Source organism: Alosa alosa, chromosome 12, assembly GCF_017589495.1.
Source record: "Alosa alosa isolate M-15738 ecotype Scorff River chromosome 12, AALO_Geno_1.1, whole genome shotgun sequence".
Classification (NCBI taxonomy): Eukaryota; Metazoa; Chordata; class Actinopteri; order Clupeiformes; family Clupeidae; genus Alosa; species Alosa alosa.
Window position 1 is genome coordinate 3,741,727 of NC_063200.1, and position 21,198 is coordinate 3,762,924.

At 43.7% G+C, this 21,198-nt stretch overlaps 1 protein-coding gene across 1 annotated transcript in view; it reads right to left on the bottom strand.

Moving 5' to 3' along the window:
• The window catches only part of LOC125304784 (transcription factor 4-like), a 149,500-nt gene that overhangs the window by 75,046 nt on the left and 53,256 nt on the right, over nt 1-21,198 (bottom strand). The window contains exon 6 of the mRNA XM_048259282.1: nt 4,239-4,300. Within this exon, the coding sequence (XP_048115239.1) occupies nt 4,239-4,300 (62 nt within the window). The remainder of the gene's footprint in view (nt 1-4,238; nt 4,301-21,198) is intronic.

Sequence of the window (21,198 nt, forward strand, 5' to 3'; positions counted from 1 at the left end):
CAGGTCCCTTACAACATACCCCAAATCCTCTCACCACACCATCCGCAGATTTGGGAAAGCCAAGACAGTGGCTGGAACAGCATCGTTATTTTTAGATTTGGCTTCCAAAAATACGCTAATGGATGGAAGGTTCTAAAAGGTGAGAGGACAGTGCGTATGAGGCCTGTGCCTTCTCTTGTAACTCCAGATGCTTTTTAAACTGCTAAGACATATAGTCTACATGACGAATGCGAACACCGCAATAGCTCATGTGGGGCCCTCGCACACAATTTATCCTCGATATTATTCCCCTGCTGTATATTAAACAAGAGGCCCCAGCTGAGACACCGTGTGCAGTTCACCCCACACAGCTGATCACCCCCCCACACACACACACACTCCTCACACACATACACCCACACAGACACACACACACAACACAGACACACGCACACACACAGACGCACACACACACACACACACACACAGACGCACACACACACAGACGCACGCACACACACACAGACGCACGCACACACACACAGACGCACACACACACACACACACACACACACAGCCAGTGGCTCTCTTCTCTCTCGCTCCCACTACCTATCCATCTTAACCGCCGTTTTTTGCATGCTGTTCATATTAAGGAGCAAAAGCAGCCACAAAGGAAATCATAAGGGTGCTTTAAAAAAGGAGGTTTCCTTTCCTACGTAAGAGTAAACCCCACGTAAGATTAAACCAGTGAGTTAAATAGTTGTAAGACGGCATTCGAAAGGGAGATGCCTCTGGACAGCACAGCTCATCAGCTGTTCAGGTATAGATCTATTCACCTGATGCAGGCTTTCATACACTATTACACATTGTGCGCTCTCTCACACACACACACACACACACAGAGAGACACCAGTTGGCGAGCCTGTCCCCTCCAGCAGCTGCGTTCTCTCCCCCTCACAGGTAAATTCTGCTCCAAGCCCACTCTCACACTCTCAGGGCCCAGAAACAGAGCCCTCAGCACAAAAAAAACGCTCGCTGTTGCAACTACAAGTGCAAACTCAGCTTGAGCCCTGGACCTGAGCAGATTTTTGGGAGAGATAATAGAAATGTAGGCACGCTTTAATGTCTGTGTGCGTCTCTCTGTTCATCGCTCTGTGAGTGTGCGTGCGTTCCCCCCCCACCCACCCACCCTTCCATGGCATTTTTTTCCCTTCCTGCACAACCTACACTTTAGTTGGTCGGTCTCTAGCCTCGGCTTCTGGCCAAAAACAATTCAAGAGCAAATCGAACAATAAATCACAGTGTACTGACAGCAGTGTTTCAACAGGATCCAGACTCATCGAGGGGAGGCCTATTAAAGCAGGGGCCCAGAGCACAGCCTCGGCCTGCACAGCGGGCAGCACAAACAAAGGCCTGCGCCCCACCACAGTGGGCCACAGACACATACCTCACATGACGCAGCGAGCACACAGCAGCACACCTACAGCTCCCATCACAACATATTTACATTAGAGACGGCGTATGAAGGAGGAGATTAAAGCGGAGCCAAGGGAGGACCTGGAGTCTATAAACGCCAGTGAGATTTACAATGCCAGACATGTTTTGTTGCCAGTGCTGTGAGGGAGAGGTGACTCCATTTTGAGGTAAAAAAAAAAAAAAAAAGAAATCAAATAATCAAACAAACAAACAAAAACAAGTGGTGCCATCCCTGTGGCGGAGAGGAGAGGAGAGGAGAGGAGAGGAGAGGAGACCTTTGCTGGGAGTCTGCGTGCAGAGATCACCTTTCTAGCCTGACTGATATAATTCCCACTTTTGGCAGGGCTGATGTTTTCAGGATTAGCCCAACGCTGGCCTCTAACGCTGGCCCTCCACCGGCCTCGGCCACAGGGTCCTCCCACCCAAGAGAGCAGGAGGGTGAAGGAGAAGGGGGGAAAAGGAGGAGGAGGAGGCAGCCTTGCAGGGGAGAGAGCGTGGCACGACACGGACGGCACAGACGGGGATATACAGGCCCAAGTGTGGCCCAAAAGAGCTTCCACAAATCCCCCAAAACCACCCTGGGGTGAGTGGGATTCTGGTCAAAATGGAAGTGCTCAAGGGTCACACAGCAGGTCACAGGAGCACACTGTTAGAGAGCAGCTTTAGAGGAGAGGAATCAACAGGCGGGGGGGTTAAGGTGGAGCACTCATGAACCTGAGGTCTCTCTCTCTCGGTCTCTCTCTCTCTCTCTCATCTAAACCACTCCTGCAGCATCTCTCCATCCCTCTTGGCTTTCCTGTATGCTGTGGCAGTGAGTGTGGAGTGGCTGTGTGCACTGACGTCAGAGCTGAGGTGCTGACAGACATGTTACGCATGTGAAACCCCTGTGTGGGGAACTGCTCCAGACTCCAATACCGGACCAGAGTTAATGATCGAGGGTATGAGTCAAGGTTTCCATAACCATAATTACAGGGGTTTTTGCCAGGTAAAATGTATTTAAAAATGATAAATGAACTTGCTGGTCAAAAGGTCCAGTAATAGTATTCATACAAAACATATAATACATCCTTTAACAGGATATTTGTGTTGCAGCCAAAAGCAAATCAATCAATCAATAATAGAACTATATCTTATTTCTTTCAGTATTATTGAATAATTATAAATTAATATGTAAAAATAAAAATATGATGACTTCTCACTCCCATTAGACAGCATGGGGAGAAAAGTGATTTTGTCCTGTCCCATTTAAAAAGGGTGCAATCTGTGGGAAACATCAAGTGGATCTCTGGCATTGTTTGATGAACGTGATGGTAAATGCAAACAACCAAGTAGTCTTATTCTCTTCACTGGGGCAGTTCTGGTCACCCAAACCACATTTTGATGCTGACAAATAAATGATTTACAGCACCATAACCTGTGCTGGTAAGTTTCCAATTGGCCCAGTAAAACAAATTCCTTCCGGAACAGCTAGAAAAAAAAAATCCTACAGGAAAACCTGGTGTGGGTCGTACCGGCAGGTTCACATCCAAATAACCCATTTGCAAATGACTGCACACACAAACACATTAAATGCCACAGAGTAGGAACAGTCTGTCTGATACAATGGGAACTCACTTGAATAGAATTGTCTGCTGATCAAGTATAATAGGACATAGTGTCAGATTAAAGTCAGAATAAACACAACCTTGTGTTACAGTAACAAACGTGTGATGAGAAGAAAGTCTGACAAACGTGTATTGATTAAAAAAAACAGCAACAAAGGTTCACTGGGGAGCACGTTCCCAAACAATCTCCTAAAGCCCAGTTCCCCACGGTACCCCCAACAGCGGGACTGCTCCACTCCCGGTTCTGAAATTACAGTTCCGTGTCAATCACCTAAACATGCCTTTTTTTCCCAGATACTGTTGGCTTGTCAGCTGTCAAAAAAGATTAATTTCAAAGCTTGATCATTTTTCACAAGTGACAAGACCCCAATTGGCCTTATTTTATCTATAAAAAAAAAAAGCTTCCACATGCAAACTTCCCACAGGGACAGAACAAGATGTCACTGCAAATATTTTTTTTCCAAGATGGTCAAACCACTTTGTGCTGAAAAACTGAAGACTATAAAAGGTTGTGTTGTCAATTCACAAATATTATATGTTTCATTTCTCGCACATCTGTATCTTTGCAAAAATGTAGTTGCAAATGCGTTATTACATAAAATATGCTTTTTGAAGTACACAGAGCGCCGATGCAAAAACAATGTGATATTGTTTCATAGTATGGGCATGACCTTTGTGCTGCCCTACATACCTTACATATCTACACACCCGCATATGCTGTTTATAATCAACATATGTCTGGTGAGAGAGGATTCTTTTACACTTCCTCAGCCCCACATGCAGGGCTACCTCTAAGAGCCTGAACTCGAGCGCTAACATTAGCATATCACATTCATGAACACCTGTTGCTCATACAGCCTGCTAGGTAAACAAACTGTTAATACTTCCACCAAAATGGTGGCATCTGTCATATAAGAAATATTTTCTGATTCTGCAATGATATTAATTAGAAGGATCTCGCCCAATCCACTATTACCAACATTTTCAGCTTCCTTAATGGTGAATCTGATGGGAAATCTTTTCTCTTCTCGTGTTCGGAAAAAGACGACTACAATCCATATCAGGGAAAACCAGCGTTTTTCAAACCCACAGGAAAATGTGATGTGCCATACCATAAAGAAGATGGTTCCATACACAAGTGCTCTCAAAATTCATTTCACCACAACCTAACGCTCTTACCTGATGACAGCCATGCAGGTTGGACTCCCTCCCATACGAGTAGGATGCTCTGTCTGATTTACCTGGACAGAAGAATGCAAAGAAGATGCAATGGTTAGTGATTTTGATGGTTAATGAGTTAAAAAGTGTCATAAGTGATGTTTTTTTACTCCAGACTCAGGCAACATATTATATATCGGCATCAGCAGCTGGTGATAAAATACATCATGCATATTGTCTTAGATGACAGGAATAACCACTTGGACACACACACACACACACACACACAAGTAGCAAAAATACTGTTAGTATGGAAGGAAATATAAAAGGAAAAATAGATCCTAGAGAAAGAGAAGCTACCGTGTGGAGAACACGTACTACTTGCACTCTGCAGTGCACCCTTATCTCAATGTACAATTGCCGTTGTACCTATATTCCAAACCATTTATGAGGACAAGCTTCAAAATGCCTTTCTTACATTACATTCTTGTTCTTCTCCTGTTTTAGTTATTTAGTTAAGAGGGCTCAATTTGTCTACTCAAGAATAAAAATACTGATTTGCCATCCACCATGAGTGGGTATGGCAAATTGTCTGAGAAAACAAAACAAACAAGATGTGCCATTTGTTTGGCAATTTGTGAGAGTTTGCAACAAATGGGTTTTTATTAGCACTTTTATTTACAGTGCTGACAGAGGAGGACATATCACCATGGGGACAAGGGGGGGAAGATGCAAACAGATTATTTACTGATGGTAAACACTTCTAGATAACACCTCAAAATTCAAAAGCCATGTAACATTGGGGGCTGAAATCTTATTGAAGCCGAAAGTGAGAATGCCTTTCTGAGTATAGCTCCTCAAAAAGAGCTCAGAAATGCTGTCTGTTAATTATATCGGAGGCCATGGTCCACTAACTCACTGCCTCCGTGTGGCTGGACTGCGCTCGGACTACTGCCAGCTGTGGGATATTGGCATTGGCACACACACACATCCATTCCCATGTGCACACAATACATGCACACACAAAAACATCATCTAATTCACATACTCTCAGATTTCATTTGCTTGAGGCAGTGGCAATATCAAATCAAACCAGCTTTTATTGAAAAATCTGTGCACTTGCGACTGTGTTCCCCTTTATAGTGTTATATATGACAGCGCTTGTTTTCCATCAAAGGGAGGCACAACACATAGAATGCTCTGCAACTAATCATGTAATAGAAAAATAATTCCAAACAAAAGGCCAAAGACCTTTTTACATACACACACGTGTGCATCCACAAACACACACGCACGTATATATAATTATTTCTTCAATCATGTACCAAGGAGGCATACAACTGTATTTATATAACAAGCAACTCCCTGTGACCTTTTCGACCTCGTGTTCCACCACACATCCAGGAGCATGCATGGAGCATAATTACACACAAACTAAAATCCCTGGTGCTTTCATTTAGTTGTAAGGGTACTTCAGGATTTAAGGATTTAGACAGGGGAGGCACTAAACATGCTTTTTCAGTAGAGGTCAGACCTGAGAGCAGTCTCTTTTTGAAACACGTGCACCTGCAAACACCCGTGCATTGCGCAAAACACACACACACACACACACACACACACAATGACAAACGGACAATTAAAAAACATTGCTGAATAAGGAAACCTTTTCAGATAATGAATAAACAAAAAGAAGAAGTGAGCAGCAGTGTTTGGGAAAAAGGGAACTTGGGAGAATTTGATATCACAAGCGCTATTTATACACTTACACAGCCATGGCAGTTGCAAAATTCCACCTGGCATGAAAAAGGAGCCCTGCTCAATCTCAATGAAAACAAACTGCCATGAAAAGTTCACTGTAAGCACTCCAAGGACGAAAAACAAGTGAGGATGGGAACAAATGCATGAATGCAAGCTTTTTTTCCCTTTCAGTGTCATGTTTTCTGTGTTCACTATGGCGTATTCCTAAACACTGCCCGCCACCTCTCACAAGCACACCAAATCCCAGATAATCCACCCAACTGGAAGTCAGGAAGTAAAGACTATCTCCATCACTGGACTGAGCGGAGCAGGAATGCGCTTCTGGAGAAGCTGCGACGTTGCGCAAGCTCGCACACTTGGAAACAGATGCCGGTTAGGAAGACTTGGGGGAGACCAGGGGAAGAATCATGGACTGCATAGCCTTGACTTACAAAGTTTATGTACATGGATTATGCAATGCTAAAATGCTGTAAACTCACAGTAATATTAGCTCTATTAATGAAGTTTAAACAGCACTGTGGCATTCCTGTACTTTAATTTATTTGTCCCATTTCACCTTTCACCTATTACACAATAACAGAAATCATAAGGTTTCAAATGACTTCCTGTAATTTGTCGAGACTGATGAGCTATAGACAGCGCGGCACAGTTTGCTGGGAACTCTTAGCTAAATATGAACGGTTGACTCATAGGAGCCTTTCTCCAGCTTTGTTGGGGCTTTGAAGGACTCAGTTGAGCATAGATGACTGCCTCTTATTAAAGAAAAGGTAGCATTCTCCACTAAGAAAAGCTCTTTGTTCTTGATAATACTAGGACAAGGCTATGGGCCTCAACTGAAAGATAACACAACCAGAAGTTTATTTGTAGAAGGTATATTTCATACTTCTCTTCATACTTCTCAGATAGGCCTAGCCTACCAATTCAAAACATATCAACATCTTATCAATACCAGATTACTAGGTACTGGCTATTCAACACAGCTGGCTACTAACAATTGTTTCTGCTTCATGGATATACAGCAAAGCTCCAAAGTGGCCAAGGATTTACTACACAGCTGAAAGCCATCACCGTCATGTCATTAGTATCCAGAGCTTTATTTATCCCTGTTTGGCCTTCCAGATCTTCACACTAATAAATTGTGGCAACAAAACATGGATTAAGCATTTCCACACAACCACCACTGCCCACAAAAGTGTGCACAAACACACACACATCTTACTATTAATTCGAGAACATTTATGAACTCTACCCCCAGTTGCCTCATCACAAACGTGTGCTGATCTCTGAAAGGTTGAGGGGAGGAGACCCCCTATTTCTGGCAACTGAAGATCAAGTGAGCTGAATTAACGCAGAAATGGCACGGTATAGGCCATGGTTAAAGGTAGCGTTCATAATGGCCTCTCGGATGAGCTGAGAACAAACCCCACATGCTCAGCTCCATGCACAACGCCAAGCTGGCGCCAGGCAGCAGGAGAGAGCGAGCAGTGATGTAAATGATACCAAAACAGGTTGGCTGTAATTATGGCACAGTGAAAATAGGTTGAAGAAATTACAAAAAAAAAAAAAAAAACAAAAACATTCCTCGTTATCAAATCAGGTGCAAACCAAAGTAGACTACTGTGTATTTATTAGATACAGGAGCCATTTTCGGGATGACTCACTGGACTGTTCCCGGGGAAAAACGGAACCGTTCAGCTAAATCGTAGTCACATTAAAAACAAAATGTAGGCAAAAAGAAATGCTAAAAAGGTATGAACACTCAACTAAAACACCGGAGAAAAAAGAGTGCAGTACACAATAGCGGTGTGTCCGTTTCAGCAAATTACCATGGAGGACGGCACCAGCCAAATGAGCTCTTAAGCTCATTCCTATTTAGTTCATATTTCATGTAAAGATAGATATTAAACATGGGAAAACAAATGACACTAAGATATGTTTGCTAGTATTAAATAATTTCCACTGCAGTAGATGTGTTATTTTGTTTAAGAACTAAATAATACAAAAATGACAAATATTCAAATAATGACAAAAGCCTTAGCATTTATGGCTCATCTCATTTATGGCTCATCTTCTGAAATCATCTGAAACGCAGCTACTTATATATAAAATATGCTCTGCCTGATCTTTACAAAAGGTCACAAAACACTATATCCATGAAAAGTAACGTGTCAGCAATTGTGACGAGCTGCAATTTCAATAAGGGGGAAAAAAGATAGGTGTAGAAAAAACACCAAATTTGAATTCCTTTTAATTAACATCATTTAAAAAGACATGCAATTAGGAGCATATGAAATTAATGAAATAGCAAAAGTGGACCGGAGAATCTTAAAGAACTGTTCCCCCCGATCTCTGAAGTAATCGTGTGCCAGGGAACCAGCGATGGCCCTGCCCCCCCCTGACATTCAGCTCCGACTCTCTCTAGCTCTCTGTGCTGGCTCTGTTGTTTATTTATGACGTCCGTCCTCTGTGCTAGCCCATCTTTGTGATGTGGCATCTGCCCTATGCTGAGTTAGTGGACAAGCTAGTGACAAGGCCCAGAGATGCTCATATATTAGACCGTGAAAGGCCTATAAACAGCCACTCTAAGCCTGTCACTGGGACAAGGGAAAACAATCGGGAGCAGTTACATAATGCCTATTATTTACTGTTTAACCACCACGGCAGTTAGAGTGGAAACCAATTTGTTTACTGTAGTATTTTCTTGAGTGTGAAAAGAAAAAAAGTTTGAATTTTTTTCTTTTTGTCTTTTGAAACAAGTGAACACAGAAGCGTGGGAAAATGATCTTGTGCCATGGTGTCCCGTGGTAACACTGATATTAAACTCTGAAAGAACCACTTCAGCTCTTTCAAAGTCCTTTACGAATGCCCTCAGGGGCAGGGATCATTTCAAAGTGACATCAAAAAACAACTCTGCTTATAAAATTAAGCAGCAAATAATGTTTTTCATTTTCCCACATATTCTTTAATACAGACAAAACAAAGACCAAAATGGAGAAGCTCCAACAGTGGCATGGACTTCCCTCTTTTTTAATCCTATTAAATATTTCATGTGCTTGCACCAACACACATGTCTGGGTCTGTGAGTTTGGGGAGAGGAAGGAAGGGAATGTGTGTGTATGTGCCCCTATTGCCTTGGGACACACTATACTAGCTTGACAGGCCAAGATCCTCCACACACACACCGCCCCTCCAAACCGATGCCTACCAATCCACTTGGAAAAATCCCGTATCCCGGTGACTAAACCAGGGGCGGCAAATTACAGCGCTCATCAGCAGGTGCTTGCTAGCATCGACCTGAACAGCCAAAGAGCACAAAACACAACACCCACCTCCCCACCCAGGTGCTTGATACGCACCAAGAATACCCCGACAATGCTACTCATTTCTGCGCAAGACTCCACATTGTTTAGCTTTTCTTTTTCATTAGATTCTCCTACTATGAAATCACTGTCTGAAATATAAATCCAGTGTTCAATTTCTGCTGTTGAAGTTATTTTATTTAACAACTATGATTTTATTTGATTAATATGTTTAACCTTCAAAAATTTGTATTGATCAATCAAACATATATCAATATTTTAATATAATGTAAAGCATTCTAATCCTACCATTGTTGCTAAATTTTGAAGCAAAATACTGTATATACTTTCACAATTAACATGTAGACAAAATAGTTAAAGGGATTTCTTCAAAAATCCATCATTAAAAAAAATACACTGGGGAAAAAAAATTGATTCTCAGATTTCCCTGTAAACTTGTTGAAAAATAAATAAGCAAACGGCAAACGTGGGTGGGTGGTGTAGACATCTTAAGTGCTGCCTGATTAAAAAATTACAGCTATGTCACTCTCTGGCCCTCTGAAAGCCTTCGCTCGACAGCCGCGGCAGAGACGAGCTAAGCAGGTGTGACAGGCTGGCAGCATCTGGGTTTGCGGGCAGGTCCAAACCGAAAGAGTCTGGATCTTTCTGCGGTTGTAAGCGCGTTTGAGAGACACGAACACATACGTACAAAGCCTGATGAGAGTCTCTATACATGCACGGCCAAACGTGCCTTTAATATTCCTAAAGCCTCTCGTTCTATGGCCCTGGGCATGATTCTGACAGGTGGCTGCCAGCAGCACTCTGGCCTTCTCTCTTAAGTTTTCAAAATTACAAAAAGGTTGTGGGAAGCTACACAGTACAGCACTGCAAGTGTTGTATGGCTTGTGTGATGTGAAAAAGATTTGAAAGGTAATACAGATCCAGTCTCTTATGCGGTGCATACAGAAATTTAAAATTCCATTATCATGTAGGTTTTACAAAATAAAAATAGTGAAAATAATATCTGATACAGAAATACCTAATTTGAGTAAATAACAAGGGATTTATAATGTTGGTGAAATTATGTAAACATTACATAAATTTGACTTGAGAAATGACAATTTAGATTATGTGGCGCTGGAACAAGCGAGTTGAAATGAAATACAAAGTGACTTGAAGACAGAATGAGGGGTATTTTTCTTTTCTCAAAAGCTGGGCCAAAATTAACTGGCAGACTCCAAAGTGAATCCTGAAGCAAACTTGGCATACGAACGACAAAAGAAAACCTGGACTGGTCAAGGTTGGGGGTTATGGAGGCTGGGCTCTTGACTGTTATTCCGTGCCAAGTTAGGATTTAAAGGACCTCACATCGACCCCATTTCAGCGGCAGGATACATGGGAGTGTTATCCCAAGGCAAATGGTTTTGTGTCATGCATTGCCATGGGTTTCTCCTCTCATTCCTCAATCAATCTGCCTTGAATAGACTGACTGAAAACGCTGCAACAAGAGAAGGTTCAGTTCTCAATTTTCAGTCTACCATTATGGTGAAGAAAAGTCCAGAATTTTTTTTCATGAAAGCTGCCAGGGTGTTTGAGGTGAAGGAAGTTATAGAAGAAAAAAAATAATACATTGATACAAAAAAATTATTTGTGCTACTACTGCATAAACTGTAACAAACATGGAGGGTGAGGCAAGCGGCAAGGGTTAACAATCTATTCCTGTATGGTGTGGAGGAGGACGGGCGAACTGCACAGACATGAATCATTCTTAGTAATTCCACTGTTTCCATGACATCAATGGGCACCCTTCCAGAACTCCGACAAAGTCTAAGAGGTACCAAAGAGAAGGCACCGTAGCCATAGGGAACCTGGCTTCAAAACACACACAAATAATCAACCACAACAACAGCACACACACAAAAGCTACGCGCATCAAATGCAAGAAATATTGTCTCCTCATAGAAAGCTGCAAATTTTGCATTCAAAATTAATTTTACACGTTGGTTGATGAGCAACCAACAGCGAATCTCTGGCAGCCAACGAGCCCTTGGCACGAGGATGACTGAATAAATCAAAAGATAGATGAATAAATAACTACGGCTATGGCGACCAGAAAAAGACACAAAGCCATCTTATTTTGTCAGCCATACTATTTGCTTTCTAATTGGAGGTGCTTGCTTTGGGTGCTTTTTTTTCTCGCGCCTGAACACTATTGATAGGCAATAGATGGCAGAGAGGCAAGGGCATTGAAATTCAGCGGCTGCGTGTTGAGAGCTGTGCTCTTGTTAAGTTCTTTTGAATGCACTTGATTACATTCTAGGCAGACACCCCCATGCAAAACAGCCCTCATTATACCCCTAAGCCCCACCCAGCTCCTGTCCAAAAATTAATAAGATAAAATAAAACAACCCGGCATAGGTTCACATGCGTTAAGACATCCAAATGTGGATGTTAATACTCTTTTCAGTCAAAAATCAGTAGGTTGTTGGTTACGCTGTCAGTGCAGTATACACAGACTTGAAGAAGAGAAAAGCACCTGAGCTTGTGAATTCTGGCTCAGTGCTTGGAGAAGCATTGCTTTGAATGCATTCAGCAATTTGGCAAATCCACACTAAGAGAAAATTAACCCCATTTGCAGATTTGGAAGGAACCATAAAGTTGAGGGAAGTTGAAGCTGTAGGTGTTTTTGTGCTTTTATGTGTGTGTGTGTGTGTGTGTGTGTGTGTGTGTGTGTGTGTGTGTGTGTATATGTGCATGCAAGTAAAAGAAGGTGCATTTGTGTGAGAATATCCATGAGAGTGAGAGTGTGTGTGTCTGCATTTCTGAGATCATTAGCTTGTGTGTACATTTGTGTGTGAAAACATTAGCGTGTGTGTGTGTGTGTGTGTGCGTGCGTGCGTATGTGAGCCTGTTTGTCTCAGACAAACCTCCGCTACTGAAATGCGGCAGGCACTGCAGATTTTTTCTTGGCACCGTGACAGCGGTGGTGGCACTGCCAAGCCCTATGGCGAAAACTACTAAAAGAGGCATGAGGATGGCATTAGAGCTGAAATCTCCTCTTTTCTCCAGCTGCATGGTGCTCCTCGGCCACGGGCTCCTAACCGCTGCTCCATTATGACGTTCTCCTTATTTATCGATCCTTCGATGATCCCCTCTGATCTTTGAATCGGTGCCATCTCAAACACGCCCCGCCATCTCCAGCCATCCCCAGCCAAAAGTCCCAATCGCCTAATCTGGGTTTTTTGCCTTCTTTTGTTTTTGCATTTTGTTTTGTTTTTCCTTCTTTCTTTTGTCTTTGTTTGCTCGAAGAAGGCAGCACAACGAAATTCCTTTAAATTTCATTCTGTTGTTGTTTTGCGTTGCCGTTGCTTTGTCTGCAAGATTTGGGCCGTGTTGCTAAAATATCCGTGTTGCTGCAATACCTGGACACAATGGCTGGTTGTGATGTACATGAGGCTTTGCGTGCACGTTTTGCTGACACTAAAACCTAAACAAATGAACAATGTGCTCCATTATGCATGAATGAGAAAAATAACATTTAGAAAGCCCCAAAAACAAGAGCAAGGATTACTTAAAACAGGGAAATCCCAGTCTAAACCATCATTGATCGAAAGAATACAATTCAACAGTGCCACAAACAAAGGCAGGATGCCACAGTCAAAGCTCAGTGCTTTTCTCTCTGCCATTGTAATTAAACCATCTTACTGTACACAAAAAATGTACTTAGTATGGACTTAACTCGCATTCTTCTCTCAGGTTTCTCAGACACAGCCAAATCTTTTGCCAGAAACAAGACACTCAGCTGCGCCTGATCAGAGCAAACAGTACTTTGGCTTTCAAATCAGTGTGTGCTGCACACACAGGAGAGAGAAACGCACTGTGATTTATTTCCTGTCCTCTGGGCGGAAACACAGACTTCGGTGGCACTCAGGAATGGCAGATTCATGAGCGTTTATTTGACTGTCTCACCTTCACTGCCCGTTTCAGAAGACAAGAGAGACATTTGCCTGCACTGGAGGACATCTGACAGACGCAGCGATTTTCTTGGAAAATCATCTGATCATGACTGACATTTTCTGACTGTTTTCACCATTGGTCTAAAAATGTCTACATCACCACAAATAGCAACACAAAAATGTGAACTCTGCTATTCGTATCTTCTATTAATCACCTAACAGTGCTGTTATGACGTAGACTATTCCTATCTTCTATTAATCACTTAACAGTGCTGTTATGACGTAGACAGTCCTATTTTTCCAACAGCCATCTCTCCTCTTAATTTGTGCTATAAAGAAAAGTAATAGTGGGCAGAGGACAAATGTCTTTTTAATAGACACCTAAAATACAATCCAGTCCGAGGAAACCTACCGGAAATTATGATTTAAGAGGCAACTTTTAAGGGACTACTAAAGGGTCCTTCTAATAGGCAGAAGTTTATAAAACTGTTTCCATTAAATCAATCTCCATCCCTGAGGTAATCTAAACTGTGTATCCAAAAGAAAATATGAAGCTAAGAATCATAGTAATTTAACCACAAACTATATAAAAATCAAAACTACCAGTTTTTCCTCCCAATGAAATATGCTATGAGGGATGGCATCACTATGTGAATGGTCCCCTGGGTCCTTTCCCGGTTCAGCTCACAGTTGTGATGCAATAGCTGGGCTGAGATCGGAGACGTGAGAACATGCAGCCCTCCAATGAGGTAACGCAATGGGCCACTCAAGCTGGCATGCTACGGAGAGCTCGGCCCAGGCTAGGTGTGAGGAGACACAGACCAACAGCTGCAGTCAGGCAGCTCAGCAGCTAGCCGTCAACCAAGCCAAAAGGCCCCCGTTCCCTCTTAGAGCATCCTCCCAAACGCTTCATTTAAAATTCCTGTCAAGGAGATGAGTACGAGTAACATTTGAAGACCGCATTCCCTGGCATGGGTACACCTACTATACATGCATGGTGTGTGTGACATTCAACCAGATTTAAATCCTTCCCTTTGCAACACAATGTGTCATTTTACTCTTCAATGAGGAGTCCAGTAACTAGAGATATGTTCATTCTTCTCACTCTTTTCCACAACAACGCATCATACCAAAATAGTTTACAATATATTTTGACAATACCTAATAACTTTTAAATTAAACAACGTTTAATTTATTAATTGTTGCAGTCCTAGTAAAATGTCCTGCTAACAGTTGTTCTTATTTGAACGTTACTAGTAGACTAGATGTGTTGTAATCGCATGACTGTGTAGATGTAATTGCATGACTGTGGACTGACCTTCACTCTATCCACTGGGACCCCCATCTCTACGGATGCCCTTGCTACCTCTCAGCACTTCTCCCTCACACATGCATGATGACACACGCACCCGGACGGCACAGGAAGGGCAGGGGAGGGGAGTGCCCATAGAAATGCCAGGCGAGGCTCTGGGGAGGCTGTGGGGTGGTGGGTGGGGCATGTGGGGAATTTGGGACCGAGCTCCAGGGGAGTTCATGCTTCACAGTCCGATAATGCGCAAGGACTCTGGCGACTCTGAGGGCTGTATTTAACACTCTTGTACCAGAGGGCTTGCCACACGCCGCGACGCGACGCGACGCGACGCGACGCATCGCGACGCCTGCCTTGCACGCCGCACGGGGACAGTTCTCAGTGAAGGTGGCGTTCATGTAAATGGGGATCCAGAAGTTGGGTCAGGTGCTGTCACTACCCCTGGAAGAGTGTGAGAGAGTGTGTGTGTGTGTGTGTGTGTGTGTGTGTGTGATGGGGGTTAAGGCTCTAAGGTCATGGGGTGACACTCCTGTCGGCGCCCCCCCACCGGAGGAGGGGTCAAACAGGACGTGGTGATGTCACCTCCACTTGTCACCCCCCTCAGGGCTTCCCATGACTATTCATCAGCTCCACAGTCAGCACCACAGGCTCAGCACCACGCCACTTTTGGGCTGAGCAGCGTTTCCCAGCTCAAACACACCCTCTGAACTTTCACAAGCTTTGCATATTCCAAATTTCTATACAGAAAAGTACATGGAATGTCATGATACTGAAAGCTAATCAGCATCCAAGGAATCCTTAATTTCACTCCATAACAGTGAAAGTCTTTTGTCCCTTTCACATTCAGCATGTACACCTCTAGTCAAGGTCTCACTGAACTATAGGCTCCAAGCAGGTGCGTCAGGGGGGAAACTGGGTAAAGTCTATCCATCTTCTCCTTGGCATGAATGAAGGGAAATAGGACATAGGGCATCCCTCTGCCACCCAGTCACCTCCACAACTCATGCCTAAACTACTCTATCACCGGCTCAGCACCTGCTCGGCAAAGCAAGAGGACTTCACATCAGCCAGGAGCTGGCATTTGCTGGGATGGGGAGCATCTTTTATTCTTGAGACCGGCTGTGCTGGAAGTCAGTGCAGGAGTGCACTCAGGCAGAGCTTGGAACACCTGAACTGGAAAACACAACTAATGGCTAGTTCCAGCACAAATGGGATTGTTGAAGTCCACAATGCACGGCTTAGACAGACACAACGACAACGGAGAGACAAGAGAAAAAATAAGCTCCAAGGAAGAGTGAAATGGCTAGACATCTCAAGGCAGAGTGAGATGGAGAGAGAGAGAGACAGAGCGAGAGAGGGAGGGAGGCAGGGAGACTGCTGTTCCCTCTGGTTGTAAGACAGTGGGTCAGGACAAAAAAGCACAGCAGTGGAGTCTGCTGGAGAAACAGGTGCACCATCTGCATCACAACATTACGGTGCCTCTGGGTGCAGTTCCTGTGAGCTGGTTGCCTCTACACACATATGCGGGCATGCGTGTGCATACGCGCTGATGGAAAGCCCCCATCATTTAGATATCTGTCTCATCTGATCTCCCAAGCAACACCTCCACACACACACACCCTAGTTTTTCCAACAAGCATGAATGAAAGGAAGCCCATCCGTGTGTCTCTGGCTCCTGTTCAGTGAACGGGGGCATCTATAATGCATAGGGAGTTTAAGGCTCTTCTCTCTCACCTCTGTCCCAATCCTGCTTGGTGGCTGCCAACAGCTCCTCTTGGCACAAGCCTGGCGCTGCCATCGTAAGCGTATGTAATAGCTGGGCGGAGGAGCAGCAGCTCGCGTGATGGGGAAAGAGCAGGTGGCTGCCATCTAACAACGATTACACTTAGGCTCACAAGGAGGGGCTGGTGCTCGGCGTCACACTCAGAAGAGTAGAGAAAATGGGAGTGGACTTGGGAGGTGTTGTGTGAGATATTGCATGTGTGTGCACTGCATCCATCCTCCAGAGTATACTAAGTTTGCTTGTGCACTATTATAAACCATTTTGGTTAAGTCAGTTTGCAAAATGCAATGGATGCAATGTTTGAAATACACAAATCAGCATATTTATTTGTCTAATGGGCTATGATATACAGGTGAGCATTAGCATTAGACAAGTTTGATTCAAATGAACTCGTTTTTCCGTAAGGCCTGTCAAAAGTGCCAGAGGCTTGCCTACAAAGAAAAAAAAAGTATGGAAAAATTACACTTTTTTTGTCCTGTGCACTACTTTGGTGCTTTTGGCATGCAAGCTGCTTAAATATAGTGAGCCTTTTAAGTCTTCTTTTGCTTTGAATTCAGGGTCTGCATAAGCCCAGCTGTTGGAATGCTTACACTGCAGCTAGAAATGTGGTCAGAAGCTCAGCTTCTGTGCGCTTGTGAGGGCGTCCAAGCCTCTAGTCTACGCTAATATATGATTAGTCAAGAGGCAGCAGCATTGCGAGTGGCAGGTGAGAGGTCTAACAGACAGCAAATGTTGAAAACTCATTTCATTTTTATACACATTCTCTCACACACACACACACACACACACACACACACACACACACGACAAAGGAACCGTTTAAAAACAAATTATACCTCAAAACAAATCGTTCTTCCCTTCATTATTACAATTTAGTGTGTCTACGCTCTGACCACACTTCAGCAGCGAATTGTGATTAGCTTGAAGCATGGAAGAGAGGCTGAGAGTAGTCTGTACCAAGGAACGCTACACATTCATGTCTTTAGAAGACATCAAAACCATGCCAAGCTCTCCGCTGATCCCCCAATCATTTTAAATATGAACTAAATGGGTTGGATTCAAACACACAGTTCACACAAAAGTAAGATTTAAGTAATCACTTAGAAATGTATTTAGGCATCAGCACGACTTTGTCTTACTAAAATCTGTTCCTGGGTTGCATATGCAAATTGTGTTTTTCTGTTATTTTTTTTCCCTGAGAATCTTAATGGATACCCCCCCACCCCTCCTCCTTGTGTAATTATGGCTTGTGGAAGAGGTGTGTGTACATGCGCATGTGCGTGTGCATGTGTGTGTGTGTGTGTGTGTGCCGTCTTTGTGCAGGGAGAGCAGGTGATGTGCTGGAACAGCTGGAGACAGAGGAGGCTGCAGCTGCTGAGGAATACACAGACAGCCGACGCAAAGGAGCCTGGGAATTCTTCTTGCGTCCACCAAAACACTGACCAGGAGACCCACCAAAACAACATCCTAGCTAGCTAGCCTCTTAGACATCTATTCAAATCACCAGAGGCACTCACCACAAGGCAAAGCTCAGAGGGCAAATATAACACAAATGGTACAAATTCGGACCATGTTTAGGCATGATCTGTTCTGATCCGCTTCTCCCCCCTAAAGGACAGACACATCCAGAGTACTACCACAACATAGTCTAGTTGAGTGAACCATCCATGGAGACCTTAGTACACTGTCAATAGCCCTAACCTGACTGTCTGTGTGCAAGTGTCTATGAGTGTTTTCTGGCCGATTTACTGAGACCCTGGTTGCTGCGACCAAGGACAAGGGCAGTCGGTAGGGGAGCAGGCAGTCTGCAGGGGGTGGAGGAGTAATCTAACACACACACACACACACACACACACACACACACACGGCAGTCACCCTGGCTCAGACCTGGGCCAGGTGGAGGAATGCACTCAGCCTCATCCTCGTCCTGCGTGGTTCACAGGCTTGGCAGGCAGCATTGATTAGGCTAATCACTCGGTAAGGGGCTTACACCACACTACCTGAATGCTAACCAACACACCCTCACACTCACAAACACACACACTTTGAATTCTTCCTTCGAGTATCTCTGGGAGTGCGGATGTTTGTGTGGGTGTGTGTGTGTGTGTGTGCGTGTGCGTGAGTGTGTGTGTGTGTGGCTTTTCTTTTCTTAAGTTGCCTGTTGGGTGAAGGAGGGGGGTGGAGTTGCAGCCACTGCTGTCCTTGCTATTTCATCTACGTATTCTAAACACACACACACACACTTTTCAGGTGGTGATTTTGGTGGCCTTCGGAAAACAGCACCTTGACACCAGATGCTAGGAGGAATGAAAGCTGGAGTGAGAGGCTGACTTTCCTACCTTTGCTTTCTTTTTATGCTCTACAGTGAACTTCTACCTTTGTGCTCACCGAGACACATGCGAGAGAACACAAGCACAATGGCTTGTGAGAACTACAACTTTTTTGTGAGCGTTTTTCCCTGAACACAGACAAACTTTGGGAGGCTACATCGAAAAACATCCAAAGCTGGACAAATAAAATACATGGGAGGCTCCAGGCCAGGCAGCAACCCTGCAAGAGGAAAACAAAGTGAAGGACACAGCAGAGGAAGAGTGGAGGAGAGGACAGAGGGGATGACAAAGGTTCAGAGAAGAGGACTCAGCCTTTCTTTCCAAAGGTCCTCACTGTCAGCTGAGGAGAGGAGAGGAGACGGAGGTGGTGATGGGGGCGAGAGCCCAAAGCTCATATAGGCACGAGAGGAACAGAGACCTTGCCCTCTCTCGCCTCCCTGTCAGTTGTGATGTGTCAGTAATGAGCTACGCTCTAACTGGAGCTGCCACTGGCATAGACTCAAAACACAGGTAAACATTGGCACATGTACACAAACACACATCTCTGCTGCGACTCGAGTTGTCACTGACTGTCAAACCCTGTCTGGGGGTGGGAAGACCCTCAAGTGCCTGACATCCAGAGAGTACAAAAACAACAGGAACGTATAGCAACTGACCGGTGTGGACTTGAATCACATGACTTCTGACAAATGACCAATAACAATGACTCTAGACCTCACTCACACTTTGACTTGTAATGACTTGACATATTTCATATGCACAAATATGAAATTAATTAATCTTATGAAACACTATTGCAGCTATTTCCTGATATTCTTGCCCACATTTCAGCTAAACCTGCAATGAACACCAATGACGCTGCATACATAAGAAATTGGTACCTTGGGTTACTGCATTTGGTTTCAAAGGCTGCACTTTGTTGTAAACAACAAACGGATAGCAATGTATAAAACACGCTGAACCAAGATTACAGATGGTTAAGCAACAACATCTGGCTTTGTTTGACACTTAAGGCTGTACAAAAACCGCCAAGTATAATTATCCATGTAGTATCTTTGGTAAGCCTTGGCTTAAGCTGGTGAGAGCTTGTGTGCTATGGGTGCAGCTAGTTCTAGAGCTATACTGCGGCTATACTGTCTGAGTTGTTCAGTGGCCATCAAGGTCTTGCAGAGCTTGCCTCCAAGTCACAGTGGCATCATACCATGTTCTCATGTCACACACTAATTATCTTGCACACTTTGGTCCAATTGGATTTTTTTTTTGGATAATGTAAAGATTCTCCCTAAGCTAGTGTTATGCTTACACTGAATTCCATATGATAAAAGAAACTCACTCATTAACACAGCACTTTCCATTTGAAAGGCTTGGAAATATGTGTATTTAAATCAGTCAATCACCCTAATAATTTCTAAGGTTTACTTAAAAAATAAGAAACATTTCTAAAGGCATTGACTATTTGTATTAATTTAAAGTAACCTTTATTCTGTAAGCAAAAATGCTAATTCATTTAAGAGTGCACAATGATTTGAACTTTTGAAAAGGATTAGTACTTGGAATATACTTTGGACTTGCTTGGGACTTCTGTGTTGACGTGGCTCTTGACTTGGGTCATTAGGGCTTGAGACTTGCGAAACAATGACTTGGTATTACGCAAACGTCATTGTTTGTCATTTACGGTACGTAAATATGTAGCCCACTTATTCTGGTTATTAACATGGGAGCGTGTCTTCAGTGATCTGGGTGAAGATGAAGTTTGACATTACAAGGAAGAAAGCCACCTTAACCGTCCATTGGACAGCCAGGGGCGGGGCTGGACAACAATCAACATTTTTTGTTGATGCTGGTGTAAAATCTGCAGCACAGACCTTTCCTCCTGAGCCGGATCGAGTCTGCTAGCACAACCTATTAATTCCCCTACACGTACTGTAAGTGATGGTGACAGGCACATTTGTGGGGCCAGTGACTGTGATAATACCTCTTTAGATGGGCAAAGTTTCGGTGGCATGTAGGTCACCGTCTTGAGGGGGGAATCAACTGTGCATCGCCACAGCATCGGGGCATTTTTTGCTACGATCACCCAGCTATCCTTCATCTCGGCTGTGTTCAGCCCCAAAACCCGGCAGCTCGTGGAAAGACGCGCAACGCTCAAAGCAAAAATCTGCTTCCAGGACAATCCATTATATCTGACAAGTTAAATGTTCCATGGTAGACCATATGGCATCGGAGCGGGGCCGACAATGGAAGACAGAGGCTCAGGAAATGCATCACAATTAAGGTGTTTGGCTGCAGCGCGGATTCCTTCAGACGCTCCTATTTCTAGCTGTTCCTCTTTCTTTCTCCGATGCACCTTTTTGTTTGCAACAGAGCCCATCTTTTAGCATTTTTATACACAGGTTGTCATGTCATGCATGCTGATTGTTGTTTTTCATCCAGATCTCCGTCAATATTCCATTTTACTATGCTGACGAACATGTCAGCATCACATTATGTTGGTATATGTGCGTATATAGTATGTAGGCATACATATACATATACATATACAAATA